The 13,983-nt window shown below is 47.6% G+C and overlaps 1 protein-coding gene across 1 annotated transcript in view; it reads right to left on the bottom strand.

The window, feature by feature from the left end:
- Nucleotides 1-13,983, bottom strand: part of HDAC6 (histone deacetylase 6) — a 36,645-nt gene that overhangs the window by 2,562 nt on the left and 20,100 nt on the right. Inside the window, exons 19-28 of the mRNA XM_088470186.1 lie at nt 12,763-12,905; nt 12,580-12,648; nt 12,284-12,476; nt 11,974-12,123; nt 9,586-9,760; nt 8,725-9,506; nt 5,301-5,378; nt 4,256-4,402; nt 4,050-4,178; nt 1-2,775 (exon numbers count right to left, since the gene is read on the bottom strand). The exon at nt 1-2,775 is cut by the window's left edge and continues 2,562 nt beyond it. Coding sequence (XP_088326312.1) covers nt 2,710-2,775; nt 4,050-4,178; nt 4,256-4,402; nt 5,301-5,378; nt 8,725-9,506; nt 9,586-9,760; nt 11,974-12,123; nt 12,284-12,476; nt 12,580-12,648; nt 12,763-12,905 — 1,932 coding nt within the window. The 3' untranslated portion in view covers nt 1-2,709. The remainder of the gene's footprint in view (nt 2,776-4,049; nt 4,179-4,255; nt 4,403-5,300; nt 5,379-8,724; nt 9,507-9,585; nt 9,761-11,973; nt 12,124-12,283; nt 12,477-12,579; nt 12,649-12,762; nt 12,906-13,983) is intronic.

Consider the following 13,983-nt stretch of genomic DNA (forward strand, 5'->3'; position numbering starts at 1 on the left):
TTTTAAATAGCCACGGCAGGTGCATAAATGCGGCTTTGAAGAAGGTGATGCAGAGGAGCATTTAGAATTTTTTTGGGGGGAAAATAACTATGGTCATCAAATTTGGGGTACTTGAAAATGGGTGCAAGCATATTTTTAAGTTCCAGAAATGATTTTTTAAAATTCTGCAAACAATGCACCTGCCGCTACTCCCGCAATGAAGAAAACACCTGCCGCATATAAGGGAACCCCTCTGGACTCCATTCCGCTAATTAAGAAGTGTGTTCTCTATTTTTTATTTTTTTTAACCCCAAAATTTTAATTATTTTTTTGGGGTGTCCCGATTTATTTTATTTTTTTTCACACAGATAATTTTTAGGGAACATTCCCAGGGGTGCAGGCTATTTTTTTTTTTAAGCTTGCACCCCTAAACCCCAGCTTTGCACTTTTTTTCGCCTGCTAAAGGCAAGAGAAAAATTATCCCTGTTTTTTTACATTGACTTTTCGCACCGGCGAAGAGTCAATGAAATTGAATATGGGGATATTGAAAATAGGCGAAAATGACGTCATCTCAAATTGCATCACGGACTTTTCGCCCCATATTGAATATGGCCCTCTATATCTAACACAAGGCCTCCCTTGCTATAACACACTCCCTAATATATCGCCTATAACCCCTCTCCAAATATATAAGGGCTAATGCCAGAGTTGGGAGGGGGATTTTGCGTTGTTATGATGCATAGATTGTACAAGCACCATATAAATAAAAAATAATAATGAATCATAATAATAATATTCTTCAGCCTAGGAAAAAATTATTCAGACTGCTAATAGCTTTACAATGAAATAATAATAATATTACAGTAAAAGATTACAAACCACAACAGCAGCCAGACATTTCATAAAGTATGTACCGTACGTATGTGATCTACCCGGCGGTCACAATCACCGATGATGCAATTTGAGTTAAAACGCTTCCTTTCAACTAATAGCATTTTGGTAGGGTCTCGGCCCTTATATACCTCAGGGACCACTGACATTCACCTTCGGTGTGCTCCTTGGGGGCTGGGCCCAGGGTACTATCCCACCCCCGCGTACTATTAGTGGAAAGGATTTAGATAAAATTGGAAAAATCTCCTTTAGCATTAACTTTAGTAAGCGTGGCAGTACATTTCATATTCCCAAAAACACACACACGAAAAAAAAAAAGACTACTCAATGAGCAATCTGAAATAGGTTTGATAAACACAACTTGTCTTTTAAAATTTGCTAAAGTCCCTTAAATGGCAACTAATATTAAATAAACACACCGATCCATCATATGGGCACAGCGTGGGGTGATCACATCTAAATGTTTCCATGGAAAATGCAGAAGACGGAGATGGAACCCTGTATTTATTAAATGTTATTATTCCTTATTATTACCCATTTTGGAATCCTAGCAGCGTTATTCTCGACTGTTACAGGCAGGAAGTCTTCGCTGCTTAGGGAAAAAAATCCTTTCAATTTTATCCGTTAAGCTACAGAATTTACAGTGTTCTCGCCAAGGCCCAAACCGTATAAGCTAACAGCCAGGAAGAGGGATGACCCAACAGTGCACAGAGCTGCCCCCCCACGGCCAGAAGAATGATCCAGGGGGCTCCCTCTACACTATGCCTTGACCCTGACCCATCCCGCACTGGAGGCAACCACTGCAGAAACATAGCCCCCTCTATCCTACCTCTAGTCCGCCAAACAGTAAGTGAGCTGCCGGGGGGAGAGGCACAACATTCTGCTACTTACCTCCTGTGATAGGGTTGGTCTGACCCAGAGTTCTCGCTCCCTCCCACCCTTCCCCCGGCTACTTCATAATGCCCCCCGGCGACAAAAATTACTGGATAGCACTGCGTGATCATAAATATTGGATGAGTTCATAGAAATGGCTGCTTCCACTGTTCGCAAGTGACAGACGCGTTTCAACCCCCTGAATTTCCTTAACATATTAGACCCTCCCGTCCAGACTGGTGAAATAATATCCAGCGTTTTCTACAATCAAACGCGCCAATCCCCCTCTTTGATGGGCTGGGACAGATTTCCAACCTCCCTGCCCTCCACATTTCCACATCTACTGCACGTTCCTTGTCAAGTGCTGCTATTCTCAGCCCCATGAAAATCTACGTTTAGGCGTTCCGCCACATCACGTACGGCCTCACTGCGCCAGCCACGCTTTATCCCCTCATACACCACCGCGACGGGCAGACCATGTAGCAATAATCTCAGCAAAGTAACCAAGTACAGAAGTGTCAGTGTGTAGGAAATACATTGTCAGATTAAAATAAAATATTAAATAATAATTAGAGAAAGATGAGCATGTGGGCGGGGGAAAGAGAGTAAAAAAAAAATATATATATATAGATCCTTTGGGCCGGTTGTGACCCCGATTTCTGGAAAGGTGATTAAATAGTAGCCGAGTCAAACAATGCCAAGCCAATACCTCAATTCATATGCAAACGTACTGCATGAGTCAGGGAGTGAGACATATATAGTATATACAGTATGCTGCGAAGGAATCCGGTGCTGGAGCAGAACACGCACCCTCATATACAATATGCATCGTTTCCTATAAGAATCCCATAGATCTGTTACAGAGTAATCCCCAGCTGTGGGAACCTCTGCGCGGTTATCGTGACGACCGCGCACACACCAAGACGTGCGCACTGTATGGGGCTGCGAGGCCGCCAGCCGGGACGTTTAGCCTCCTGGCATTTCCTCACCAAACTTGGAGTAGTAGGCGGACTGCTTTGCTGGCGTCAGAACCTGTGGGATACAAGCACAAAGATGCCCAGTGTAGGTGCCACGCTAGGAAGCAGTCTCATGGCGCAGATCTAAGGAGGGGGCATTTAAACGGAGGAGCGGATGCTAATGGATTTTAGGCTGAAACCAAACGTTCTAGTGCAGAATATTAATTCAATAGCAACCAATGACCTATGTCTCAGTGACTCCCAATTCATCGGCAGGGGGCTTTCGTGTGACTATGGGGCCAGCCTACGAAATATCTGTGTTAGCAACAACACACTTGTGGTGCCCATAGCAAGACTAAAAGGTGCACCTGAAAGTTCCTATAGAGGTATGCGCTCCCTAATCCTGCCAGGCCGGCTGCCTCCAGTGCGGGATGGGCCGTACCCACCCTACCCACCCTGCTCAGGCAGCTCACTTCCCCCTATGAGCAGAGCTGACATGAGGGTTCAATTACAGCTGGGTAACACACTGGAGCGATTAATCGACCTGATATATATTGTTCCGGATCGGAATGACAGATCAGCTGGATCGTTCAGGGTGTGTACGGCCAATCTGCGCGTTCCAGCGATATCTTCCAGTCTACTGCGCTGCACGGCCCACCGGGCGATACCGCATTCGGCGCCGTGCAGGGTAATGGAGGACGGGGACGAGGGATCGTTTCCGTCCTTCATTAAATTGTTATGATGTGTACCGCGGATGCGACATGTCGGCCGCCATATCGTCTGTCTAATGGTAGCGCCAGCTGTGAGTATTTTCAGCCTTAGGGGCGGATTTACCAAGCAGCGATAACCGCGAAGAAGTGAACCAGTAGAGAAGTTGCTTATAATAATCAGCTTTAAGTTAACATTTATCAAGTATATTCTATAAAATGATAGGTCAAAACTTGATTGGTTGCTATGGGCAACTTCTGCACTGGTCCAGTCTTTTCACAGCTTCATACATCAACGTCCGTAATCACCAAGTGCTAATAAACAAGTACTGTATGTGTTTGTGGCTTATTTTAATTAGGTATTTGTAATGAGGAAATCAACTTTACGCTGTCAGACTATAGAGTGTGACTGACACGAGGAACCGGTGACATCATCGCAGCCTCAGGCACTAAATGAGAGCACATGATGTCACTGTGAGGTCACGGTTTCCTAGCGCACGCTGCATGGCCATATTAACTCCGCCTCCAACATGGATGCATCCACCAGGTGTCGCAGACAGGCGCACGTTAAACGTAGAGGCGCAATGAACACCCAAAACCCTATCCCTCAGAGACGCCCGGGTGGCATTATAAAATACCGTACCTCGTTGTGAACGTAAGCGTCGCAGCTGTAACACCACGCCGACAGGTCCGAGAAGCTGAGCACGAGGTTATGTCCACATGAGACTCCGTGGCACATCATGTGCTGAGACACGTACCTCCCACACAGAACCTGCGAGGCACAGAGATGGGTTACAGCGCGCCACGGGACACCCTTCCCATCGCCACCCGAGAGATAGGACAGCTCACCTGGTAGCACGTGAGACAGATCCAGTTCTCCACGTCTGTGCCACACTCAGCGCACGGCTGTGTCACATCGATACCACTAGGGGGCAGCTCACATACCGAATCCAGGTGAGGACACCATAGCAGAGGTGTCACAGTGAACAGCTCCCCCTGGAAACAAGAACCTAGACAGGTCAGCGTTTCGTACTGCGGCGGTGACGTCATCAACAGAAATACAGCAAATAACAAAATGTATGAATGCTCACTAACCTACATATGACGTTAAGTATATATTTATTTACAGCAACAGGGAGATTATAATCAGGTAAATGATAGCAGAAAATAAAATGTAATGGATAAGAGCATAGCTGATAAAGGGTTTAAAAGGCCAATAAACAGAATATACAAGTGCATACGAGTTATTTTATAACAAATATAGGTTCGGGTTTCCTTGTGATGAAGAGGATCAGACGTTTGATGTAGTATTTACGTTTCATGCAGAGCACGAGCTGTTGTTATCTGTTATCAGTCATTTATTGTGGTAGGCTGACAGCGGCGCCCATCATTCGTCATCCAGACGGTGTACAACGGCGCAGATGCAGAGGTACACGTACGCACATTAATGGAGTGCAAATACGGGAGACGCAGAGCCGGACGCACATCGATCGCTTCTACACTTACGGCTGTGGAGGTGGAATTGGGGAGCGAGGGAGCGAACGTCTGTAGGCAGAGATCAGTGAGGGTGTAGTCACACACACAGAAGTGACGATACGCCTGATTGGCTGTGTAGCTTTTGCGCTTCGTATAAGGCAGGTGAACGTGCGCAGTAATGGTGGTGACTAGCGGCACAGACTGGAGATACGTACAGCTCCACATGCAGAGCAATATGCACCTCCTTCCCCTTCATGCTGCTTCTTTTTACTAAAATATGCGCAATTTACTTCTAACGCAGCGCTAGGCCCCGTGTGCGGCTAAGCACTGAGAACGGCTCTGGTAGATCCTCACCAATAACCTCCAGTAGCTGCGATACCTGTACTAATAGCTATGAGGCCGCAGCGGTGTCACTCACAGAGAAATCCAGTGACGAGTCCAAGTCCATCTGGTGATGTGATGTCTGATTGCCAGCGGCAGCTTCTGACAGCTGATCCTAATGAGAGCGAGAGAGAGAGAGAGAGAGGACACTAAAGTCAGACATCAACTTATACCACAGCTTAACACTATCAAAGTGCTTACACATACAGTACTGTACTGCCTGCCAACCTTACATATATAGCACCGTACTGCCTGCTAACCTCTTACATGTACAGTACTGTACTGCCTGCCAACCTTACATATATAGCACCGTACTGCCTGGCTAACGTCTTACATGTACAGTACTGTACTGCCTGCTAACCTTACATATATAGCACCGTACTGCCTGCTAACCTCTTACACATACAGAACTGTACTGCCTGCTAACCTCTTACACATATAGCACCGTACTGCCTGCTAACCTCTTACACATACAGAACTGTACTGCCTGCCAACCTTACACATATAGCACCGTACTGCCTGCCAACCTTACACATATAGCACCGTACTGCCTGCTAACCTCTTACATGTACAGTACTGTACTGCCTGCCAACCTTATACATATAGCACCGTACTGCCTGCTAACCTCTTACACATACAGAACTGTACTGCCTGCTAACCTTACACATATAGCACCGTACTGCCTGCTAACGTCTTACATGTACAGTACTGTACTGCCTGCCAACCTTACACATATAGCACCGTACTGCCTGCTAACCTCTTACACATACAGTACTGTACTGCCTGCCAACCTTACACATATAGCACCGTACTGCCTGCTAACCTCTTACACATACAGAACTGTACTGCCTGCCAACCTTACACATATAGCACCGTACTGCCTGCTAACCTCTTACACATACAGAACTGTACTGCCTGCCAACCTTACACATATAGCACCGTACTGCCTGCTAACCTCTTACACATACAGAACTGTACTGCCTGCCAACCTTACACATATAGCACCGTACTGCCTGCCAACCTTACACATATAGCACCGTACTGCCTGCTAACCTCTTACATGTACAGTACTGTACTGCCTGCCAACCTTATACATATAGCACCGTACTGCCTGCTAACCTCTTACATGTACAGTACTGTACTGCCTGCCAACCTTACACATATAGCACCGTACTGCCTGCTAACCTCTTACACATACAGAACTGTACTGCCTGCCAACCTTACACATATAGCACCGTACTGCCTGCTAACCTCTTACACATACAGAACTGTACTGCCTGCCAACCTTACACATATAGCACCGTATTGCCTGCCAACCTTACACATATAGCACCGTACTGCCTGCTAACCTCTTACATGTACAGTACTGTACTGCCTGCCAACCTTATACATATAGCACCGTACTGCCTGCTAACCTCTTACATGTACAGTACTGTACTGCCTGCCAACCTTACACATATAGCACCGTACTGCCTGCTAACCTCTTACAAGTACAGTACTGTACTGCCTGCCAACCTTACACATATAGCACCGTACTGCCTGCTAACCTCTTACACATACAGAACTGTACTGCCTGCCAACCTTACACATATAGCACCGTACTGCCTGCCAACCTCTTACATGTACAGTACTGTACTGCCTGCCAACCTAACACATACAGTACCATACCGTCCGCCAAACTCTTACATGTACAGCACTGTACCGCCCAGATACCAGCAATACGCGAGAAGCTCCTCACCAGTAATGGTCCCGTGCCCAGGCCTGGTCACCATGAAGTCGCTAAATTAAGAAATGTGCTGGTACAGCTGGATGAAGGCTACTACAGAACCACAGCGTCCATATCATCAATACATTTCTCTCCTAACACTGTGTGGCATTAATGGCGGGGCCAAGACAGCGCTGCGCCAAAGCTACGGCCACACACTGCCAATTTGGCAAACCTGTGCCCAGCAAAAGTTGCCCACTGTTTGTCAGATTTCATTATGTGGCCGAACGGAAAGAATCGCTCATTACCCAGAATCCTTCAATCAAGGGACTTGTGTAGTAGTCTAGTGCATAGTGAGCAGATCAGTGACTGACAAGCATAAGGACAATGGACCTCGTTCAGACGCGATCGCAAGCGCTGAGCGCTCGCAACCGGGTCGATGTTATGGTCTCTCGCTCCGGAGCTCTCTACAAAAGGGGCGGCTGTCAATGTTGATCAACAGATCGCCCCATTTTGTAGGCGGGGCGGGGGGGTGGCTACACAAACGGAGGTGTTCCCAAGCGAACGCCTGCCGTTCTGTGGGTGGCCGCACTGACATCAGCAGTGATGTCAGTGGGGAGCTTCCTGCTCGATCAGAGCAGGAAGCTCCCTGGGGCTTGCGGTTGCCGAGACCCAACCTTAGAGTCTCGTCGCAAGCCCCGATGGTCGCGATGGTCTTGACCATCGAGACCATCAACCTGGTCGGTAGCTAAGCTGTGGGTGGTAACCCACAGCTTAGCTAGCGACCAGGAGGCCGCACTAAAAAAAAAAAAGAAGCGGCCGCCCTCATTCAGAGAGAGCGATCTCTTCTTACGAGCGCCTCTGAATGAGGGCCAAAGTGCCAAGCAATTTATCACAGATCGGGTATTATGTAGAGGAACTTAGGTGAAATGGGGAAACACACACACAGGGTCTGATTCAGAGCCGGACGCTATTTGCGCTCGCTCGTTCAGAAAAAGGGGGTGGCTATTCAAGTGAACCGTTCGCTCTTTGCGGTCTGTTGACGCCTATAAGTCTGAACGAGCGAACAAAACTTGCGGTCGTAATTTTGAAAAAGATGCCCCCTGGCCGCTCGCACCATACGTCATGTCCGCTATTTATTTGATTAATCGAGTACATCGAACAGCGTATGAACTGCTCACTATTCTTGTGGCTGGTTTTTCCTACCGCTACATTGCGAGCAGTTCTGACTATAAAATAACCAAGTGACATGGTCAATGACGCTGCTGTTTTAATTATGCACACCCTTAAAACGCCCGTTTTGACCTTTAAGCATGCCTGTGTTCTGAATTCCACTCCCCGTTTTCAAGCACCTTCCCGTTACCACCCACATACGCCTCCCTCTGTCACTCAAAGTAGCAGGCATTCGCTATTTAGCGAACAAACGATTTTCGGCCGCACTGACTGGTTCGCGCATGTGTATTACAATCCGTACGCATGCGCAGATGTGCGAACATCGCTCGGAACGAGCGAATGGCCGCTTACGAGCGGCTCTGAATGAGAGCCACAGTCCATGATTCTTCCCATAGTTCCCTATACACACTTGTAGCAATCTCAGAGAGTTACCCCAGACATAAACTTTGTTCTAACAAGTCTACTTATCTCAAGCACATGCAACTTACACAAGGTAAAATGTACAGGACTAGGAACAAATACGTGAAACATCTTATTTTTACAGATGCCAATAAATCGTGCTAAGATATGGGACTATACTCACGGGCTTCACTCCTCCTGTACCCTTAGCATTTGTTCCGGGCGAGGAAAACGTTTTCTTCCTTGCTCCACCTACGGGCTGACTATCAGATGCACTGGTGTCCAAGCTCTTATTGCCATCTCCCAAGTTCAAGTCTCTCAGAAGTTCCTCCACCGACCGCTCTACCTTGAGCTTGGACAGTTGCTTCTCTGGGCTCTTACCCGAAACCTGAAGCTCGATCACCAATTCTAGAGAGTCTCCTTCATTAACCTGGTCGTGTTGTGGGGTTTGGTCCACAGGAAACCCCCCAACAACTAACTCATCCTTCTTTTCCGGTTCACGTGGATGGAGACTGAAGACTGCTCCCTCGCCAGGTAGCTCCTCACCCAGTGTGTGTTCGGCTGTTCCGCCCTCACCTACAACAGTTCTCTGTGGAGAAGCAACGTTCTCCCTGGACACCGTCTTCTCCGGTGTTGGGTCTTCCAAAGTTTCTTCTACAGATGGTATTTTGGAAGCCCTGTTTCTTGGGGAGCTGTCATCTGAAGTCTCGTCCCTTACGGTCAGAGTTGATGGACTTTGCTCCAGTTCTCCAGAATCAGGTATCAGCGGCGTCAAATCATCCACCTTAGCTTTTGGTTCACTGAAATCTGTTTTTTGGGGGGACTGTGAGCAAATGACTTTCTCTCCAGGGGAGACACTTATGATTTGGGGCGCAGGTGAAGCCCCCTCTAGAAACCCGTTCTTACTCTGCTGCATCCTCATCGGAGAGGCCTCCTTGGCTGCCTCTGAATGTGCCGGAGGTCCAGCTGAGGAGATAAAACCATCCAGAGTAACCAAGCGGTCCTATCACAGCCCCCTTTTCCAATCCCCTCCCCGGAGACTCACCTTTTATCCTCAGGCTACGCCAATACTTGTGTTGCACACTTAGCACGTTGGCGATTGTACGTAGAGCTGCAGGCCGGGGGGCGTGCAAGTCTGGCAAGAAGGGTAGGGGGTCTCCGAGGAGTGTCCGGGTACACATAGACATGGATTCCGAGATGGAGGTCAGATTGTAGCCACCCTGAAACGTGACGCATGGCGTTCATTTAGAGAAGAATGTGATGTCGCAGAATACAGAACCCTCTAGGCCAGGCCCTTATTCAACCAAAAACTCCAGCATGTACAGGCCAAGAGCAAAAAGTAAGGAGCGAGGGTACAGAAAAGAATGTGACAAAGCCGCAAACAGCAGAGTAATAATGACAGTGATAACAGACCAGGATGTGTTTTATTTAGTTTAAGAAAGATCTAAAAGGTTATATAAGAGGAGAGAAAGAAGCACAATTTATTTTCAACTAACTTGAAAACAACTGTGAATACCTGCACGTTCCAATTCAAAAATTGAAAAACAAAAACTCAGTTCATTAAAGATCCAGTGCACCTATTAGCAACACACAGTTGCACCTTTTTACCCATGACTGAACCAGAGGGGTAGCATGGAACCATGATTGCCCGGGAAAGTGCATGTCATACCGCCCCCTCCCTGTACTGAACTGTGCCAGTGGGGTATGGCCAGCCTGCGGGGGGATACTGAAGTAGAGAAAAGCAGCAAACAGTGGCAGTATCACGCTGGGCATTGAGGTCCCATTGAGGGAATAGAATGCTTCGGTGATGCACTGTCTGACATTAAGGGGTAGCTCTTATGGTACTGCTATATTTATGTATAACACCTAGGATCTGACTTTTATCTCCTTTGAATCATTATTATTAGTCAGTAGAGGAGATTGTATTATATAATCTGATAATTTAACTTAAATTGACAGAGTACATGTGATAGAGTGAGATTACACAGGGTGCACAGTTTATTACTGCAATTACTGCCCCGAGCAGCTGTCACTGGAGTGGGGACACCTATGGGAAGCTCCCTTCTCAGCTATGCTCCTACTTCACAAATATACATTACACCTATATTACTGTGAGTACTAATCATGTTCTGTCTACTGACCATTATTATTATTTCAGGTCTCCTAATATTTTTTAAATGAGCTTTCAAATAACACTTTGTGGTTGTGGTCATGCCTGGGAACACCTCCATTACTTTACATAGCAAAGCAGTGATTTTGTTTAATCTAATACCTTATAATTGAAGTTTAGGATTTTACCTCAGATGTATCACTTTTAAGTCCATTGAAGCACAATGAATGAGGAGAGAAGGAGGGAGGGCATCAAACATGAGACGGGAGAGGAAAGTGTCATCAGAGAGGGGTGGTGACAGAAGCCAATAAGAAAGGAGTGGACAGGGGCAAAGAGCCAATCCCATGGTAGAGAGGGGAGGGAATTAAAGAGGTAAGAAGTGAATGTAATTAATCTGACAAGAAAGGGGAAGTGACAGAAGATGATCACAGAGGAGGGGGGGCCGGAGGGGAGACAATCTGGGCAATTTGATGGAGCATGAAATGTAGAAACGGATCTTAGATCTGTAACTTATTTAGGATATAGAACAAACAAACCAAGATAAAACTAACAGGCGGTCGTCACACTGAGTAGCGCCCATTAATTCCAGAACCCTGGATGGCACCCTCTGTCCATTTTGGCGCCCGGAGCTCATGCTCCACCGGAACCACCCCCGCTACTCCCCTGGACTGAACTCTGTTTCCTAACTCCAGTCCTCAGTGCACCCTAACAGTGCATGTTTTCCAGATCTCCTCAGTATCACAAGTGAAATAATTAGCTTCACCTGTGGAGGGGGGGGGGGACGCAGGCGTGCCTGTGTGTTTCAAGGACGTTGCATGGACGTGCATAAATTCGCCACTGCGAAACCAGGACTCATAGCGTGCGCTGAAGTAAGCGATTCCTGAGTAAGGTCCAGGCTTCTCTAACTGTGCGATGTTACCGACTGTTTCTCTATGTTGGCCACGTATACGGAAGTGAGTAAGGGGACGTGGGCGTCCTTATGTCAGGCTGCGATTGCAATGCGAATGCAAACATTTAATATCACCGCTGATATTGGCAACACAGTTGCGTGCGTATAAGCAGAATAGCGATCCATAGTGAATAAGGCCCTTTGGCTTAACCTATACAACAAGAACAATCGCAGCATAACCTGCTGGCATTAAGATGGTACTGCACCCAACAGAACGTAGCAAACGTCAATCACAAAACAATACACACACAAAAATAAAGTCTCTCGATGAATATATAAGAATGAAAAAAAAATAAAAATACACATTTCAGGAACATATAGTTAAAAATATGACTGAATATTAATGAATGAGAGCCATAGGTTCAGACACTTACCTCAAGCACCAACACCACCTTACCCCCTGCCAGGCCCATCAACAGGTGCGTCATGTGGGCGTAGCCTTCTGGACTGACGCGGCAGCCTCCCAGGGGGTCTCCTTGGGCGGCATCAAAACCAGCAGACACCAGAACCAGTTGCGGGTTAAACTGTAGGAAGATCAGATCATTATACTCATTATTGAGCTCCCTTGTGAGTACTTAATGGTAGGCCTACAGTACTTCCTCTGAATTGTCCTCGTCTATCTTTTCCAATTCTGCCCCCGCTTCCACCATCCCTACCCCCACTTCCACCTACCGTGCCCCTTACCTCATAAGCAATTGGCATCACTATTCTGTGAAAGGCCAGCAGGTACTCCATGTCCCCCATCTTGCCGCCATTCCAGGGGATGTTCACATTGAATCCCTCCCCTGCGCCGCTGCCCGCTTTGTCATGTGCGGCGTCTTTCGATGATGGGAAGAAGAGACCGTTGTCATAGCGATGGATGGACACGTACAGCACACTGGTAAGGCAAATCGGAAAGTCGGCAAAGGCACATGTATGTATGTATGTATGGATGGATGGATTTATGTACGGAAGCTGTCACACACAAGCATACATGTTACCTGGGGTCCTCCTGGAATATGTGTTGAGTCCCATTGCCGTGATGGACATCCCAATCCAAAATCATCACCCTGCAATAGATGTGAGAAGAAGACGACTCATGAGAGGAAGGTCCAGGTTTGGAAGCCATCGGTGAACTCCAGACACAACCACCACAGTCGCTCGAATGTATCTCCAGCCTTTACCTTAGCAGAGGTTCGGCCGGGTCCTGCAGACTTTGGGCATAACGGGCAGCCAGAGCTACGTTGTTGAAAAAGCAGAAGCCACAGGCCGCATCCTGCTCTGCATGGTGACCTGGCGGGCGAACGATACACACTCCATTTTGTACCTGAACACACAAAAATATATGAGAGAGAGGAATGTAATTCATACTGACGTGCGAACAGGAAGTGACAGCTAAAGAGAGAGAGAGAGAGAGAGAGAAGGCAACGGAGAGACAGAACGAGAAACAGAAAGACGGATAAAAAAGGGTTGGACACGGGATACCGGCGCTCAGGATGCCGGTGGTCAGAATCCTGATGCCGGCATGCAGAGGATACAGACATATGTTGGCAAGTATCCTAACCCTACTCTTAACCTCCCCACCCTAAACCTTACCCTCTCCCCCTAGTGCATAACCCTAACCCTCCCCCTAGTGCCTAATCCCTAACCCTCCCCTAGTGCCTAATCCCTTACCCTCCCCTAGTGCCTAATACCTTACCGTAATGCTTAACCCCAACCCTCCCCCTAGTGCCTAACCCTCACCCTAGTGCCTAACCCTAACCCTCGCCCTAGTGCCTAACCCTAACCCTCCCACTAGTGCATAATCCCCAACCCTCCCTCTAGTGCCTAATCCCTTACCCTAATGCCTAACCCCAACCCTCCCCCTAATGCCAAACCCTAATCCTCCCCCTAATGCCGAACCCTAACCCCTAATGCCAAACCCTAACCCCTAATGCCAAACCCTAACCCCTAATGCCAAACCCTAACCCCTAATGCCAAACCCTAACCCCTAGTGCCTAATCCCTTACCCTAATGCCTAACCCCAACCCTCCCCCTAATGCCAAACCCTAATCCTCCCCCTAATGCCGAACCCTAACCCCTAATGCCAAACCCTAACCCCTAATGCCAAACCCTAACCCCTAATGCCAAACCCTAACCCCTAATGCCGAACCCTAACCCCTAATGCCGAACCCTAACCCCTAATGCCAAACCCTAACCCCTAATGCCAAACCCTAACCCCTAATGCCAAACCCTAACCCCTAATGCCAAACCCTAACCCCTAATGCCAAACCCTAACCCCTAATCCCTTACCCTAATGCCTAACCCCAACCCTCCCCCTAATGCCAAACCCTAATCCTCCCCCTAATGCCGAACCCTAACCCCTAATGCCAAACCCTAACCCCTAATGCCAAACCCTAACCCCT

Source organism: Taudactylus pleione, unplaced genomic scaffold (genome assembly GCF_031769625.1).
Source record: "Taudactylus pleione unplaced genomic scaffold, aTauple2 ptg000013l, whole genome shotgun sequence".
NCBI classification, from domain to species: Eukaryota; Metazoa; Chordata; class Amphibia; order Anura; family Myobatrachidae; genus Taudactylus; species Taudactylus pleione.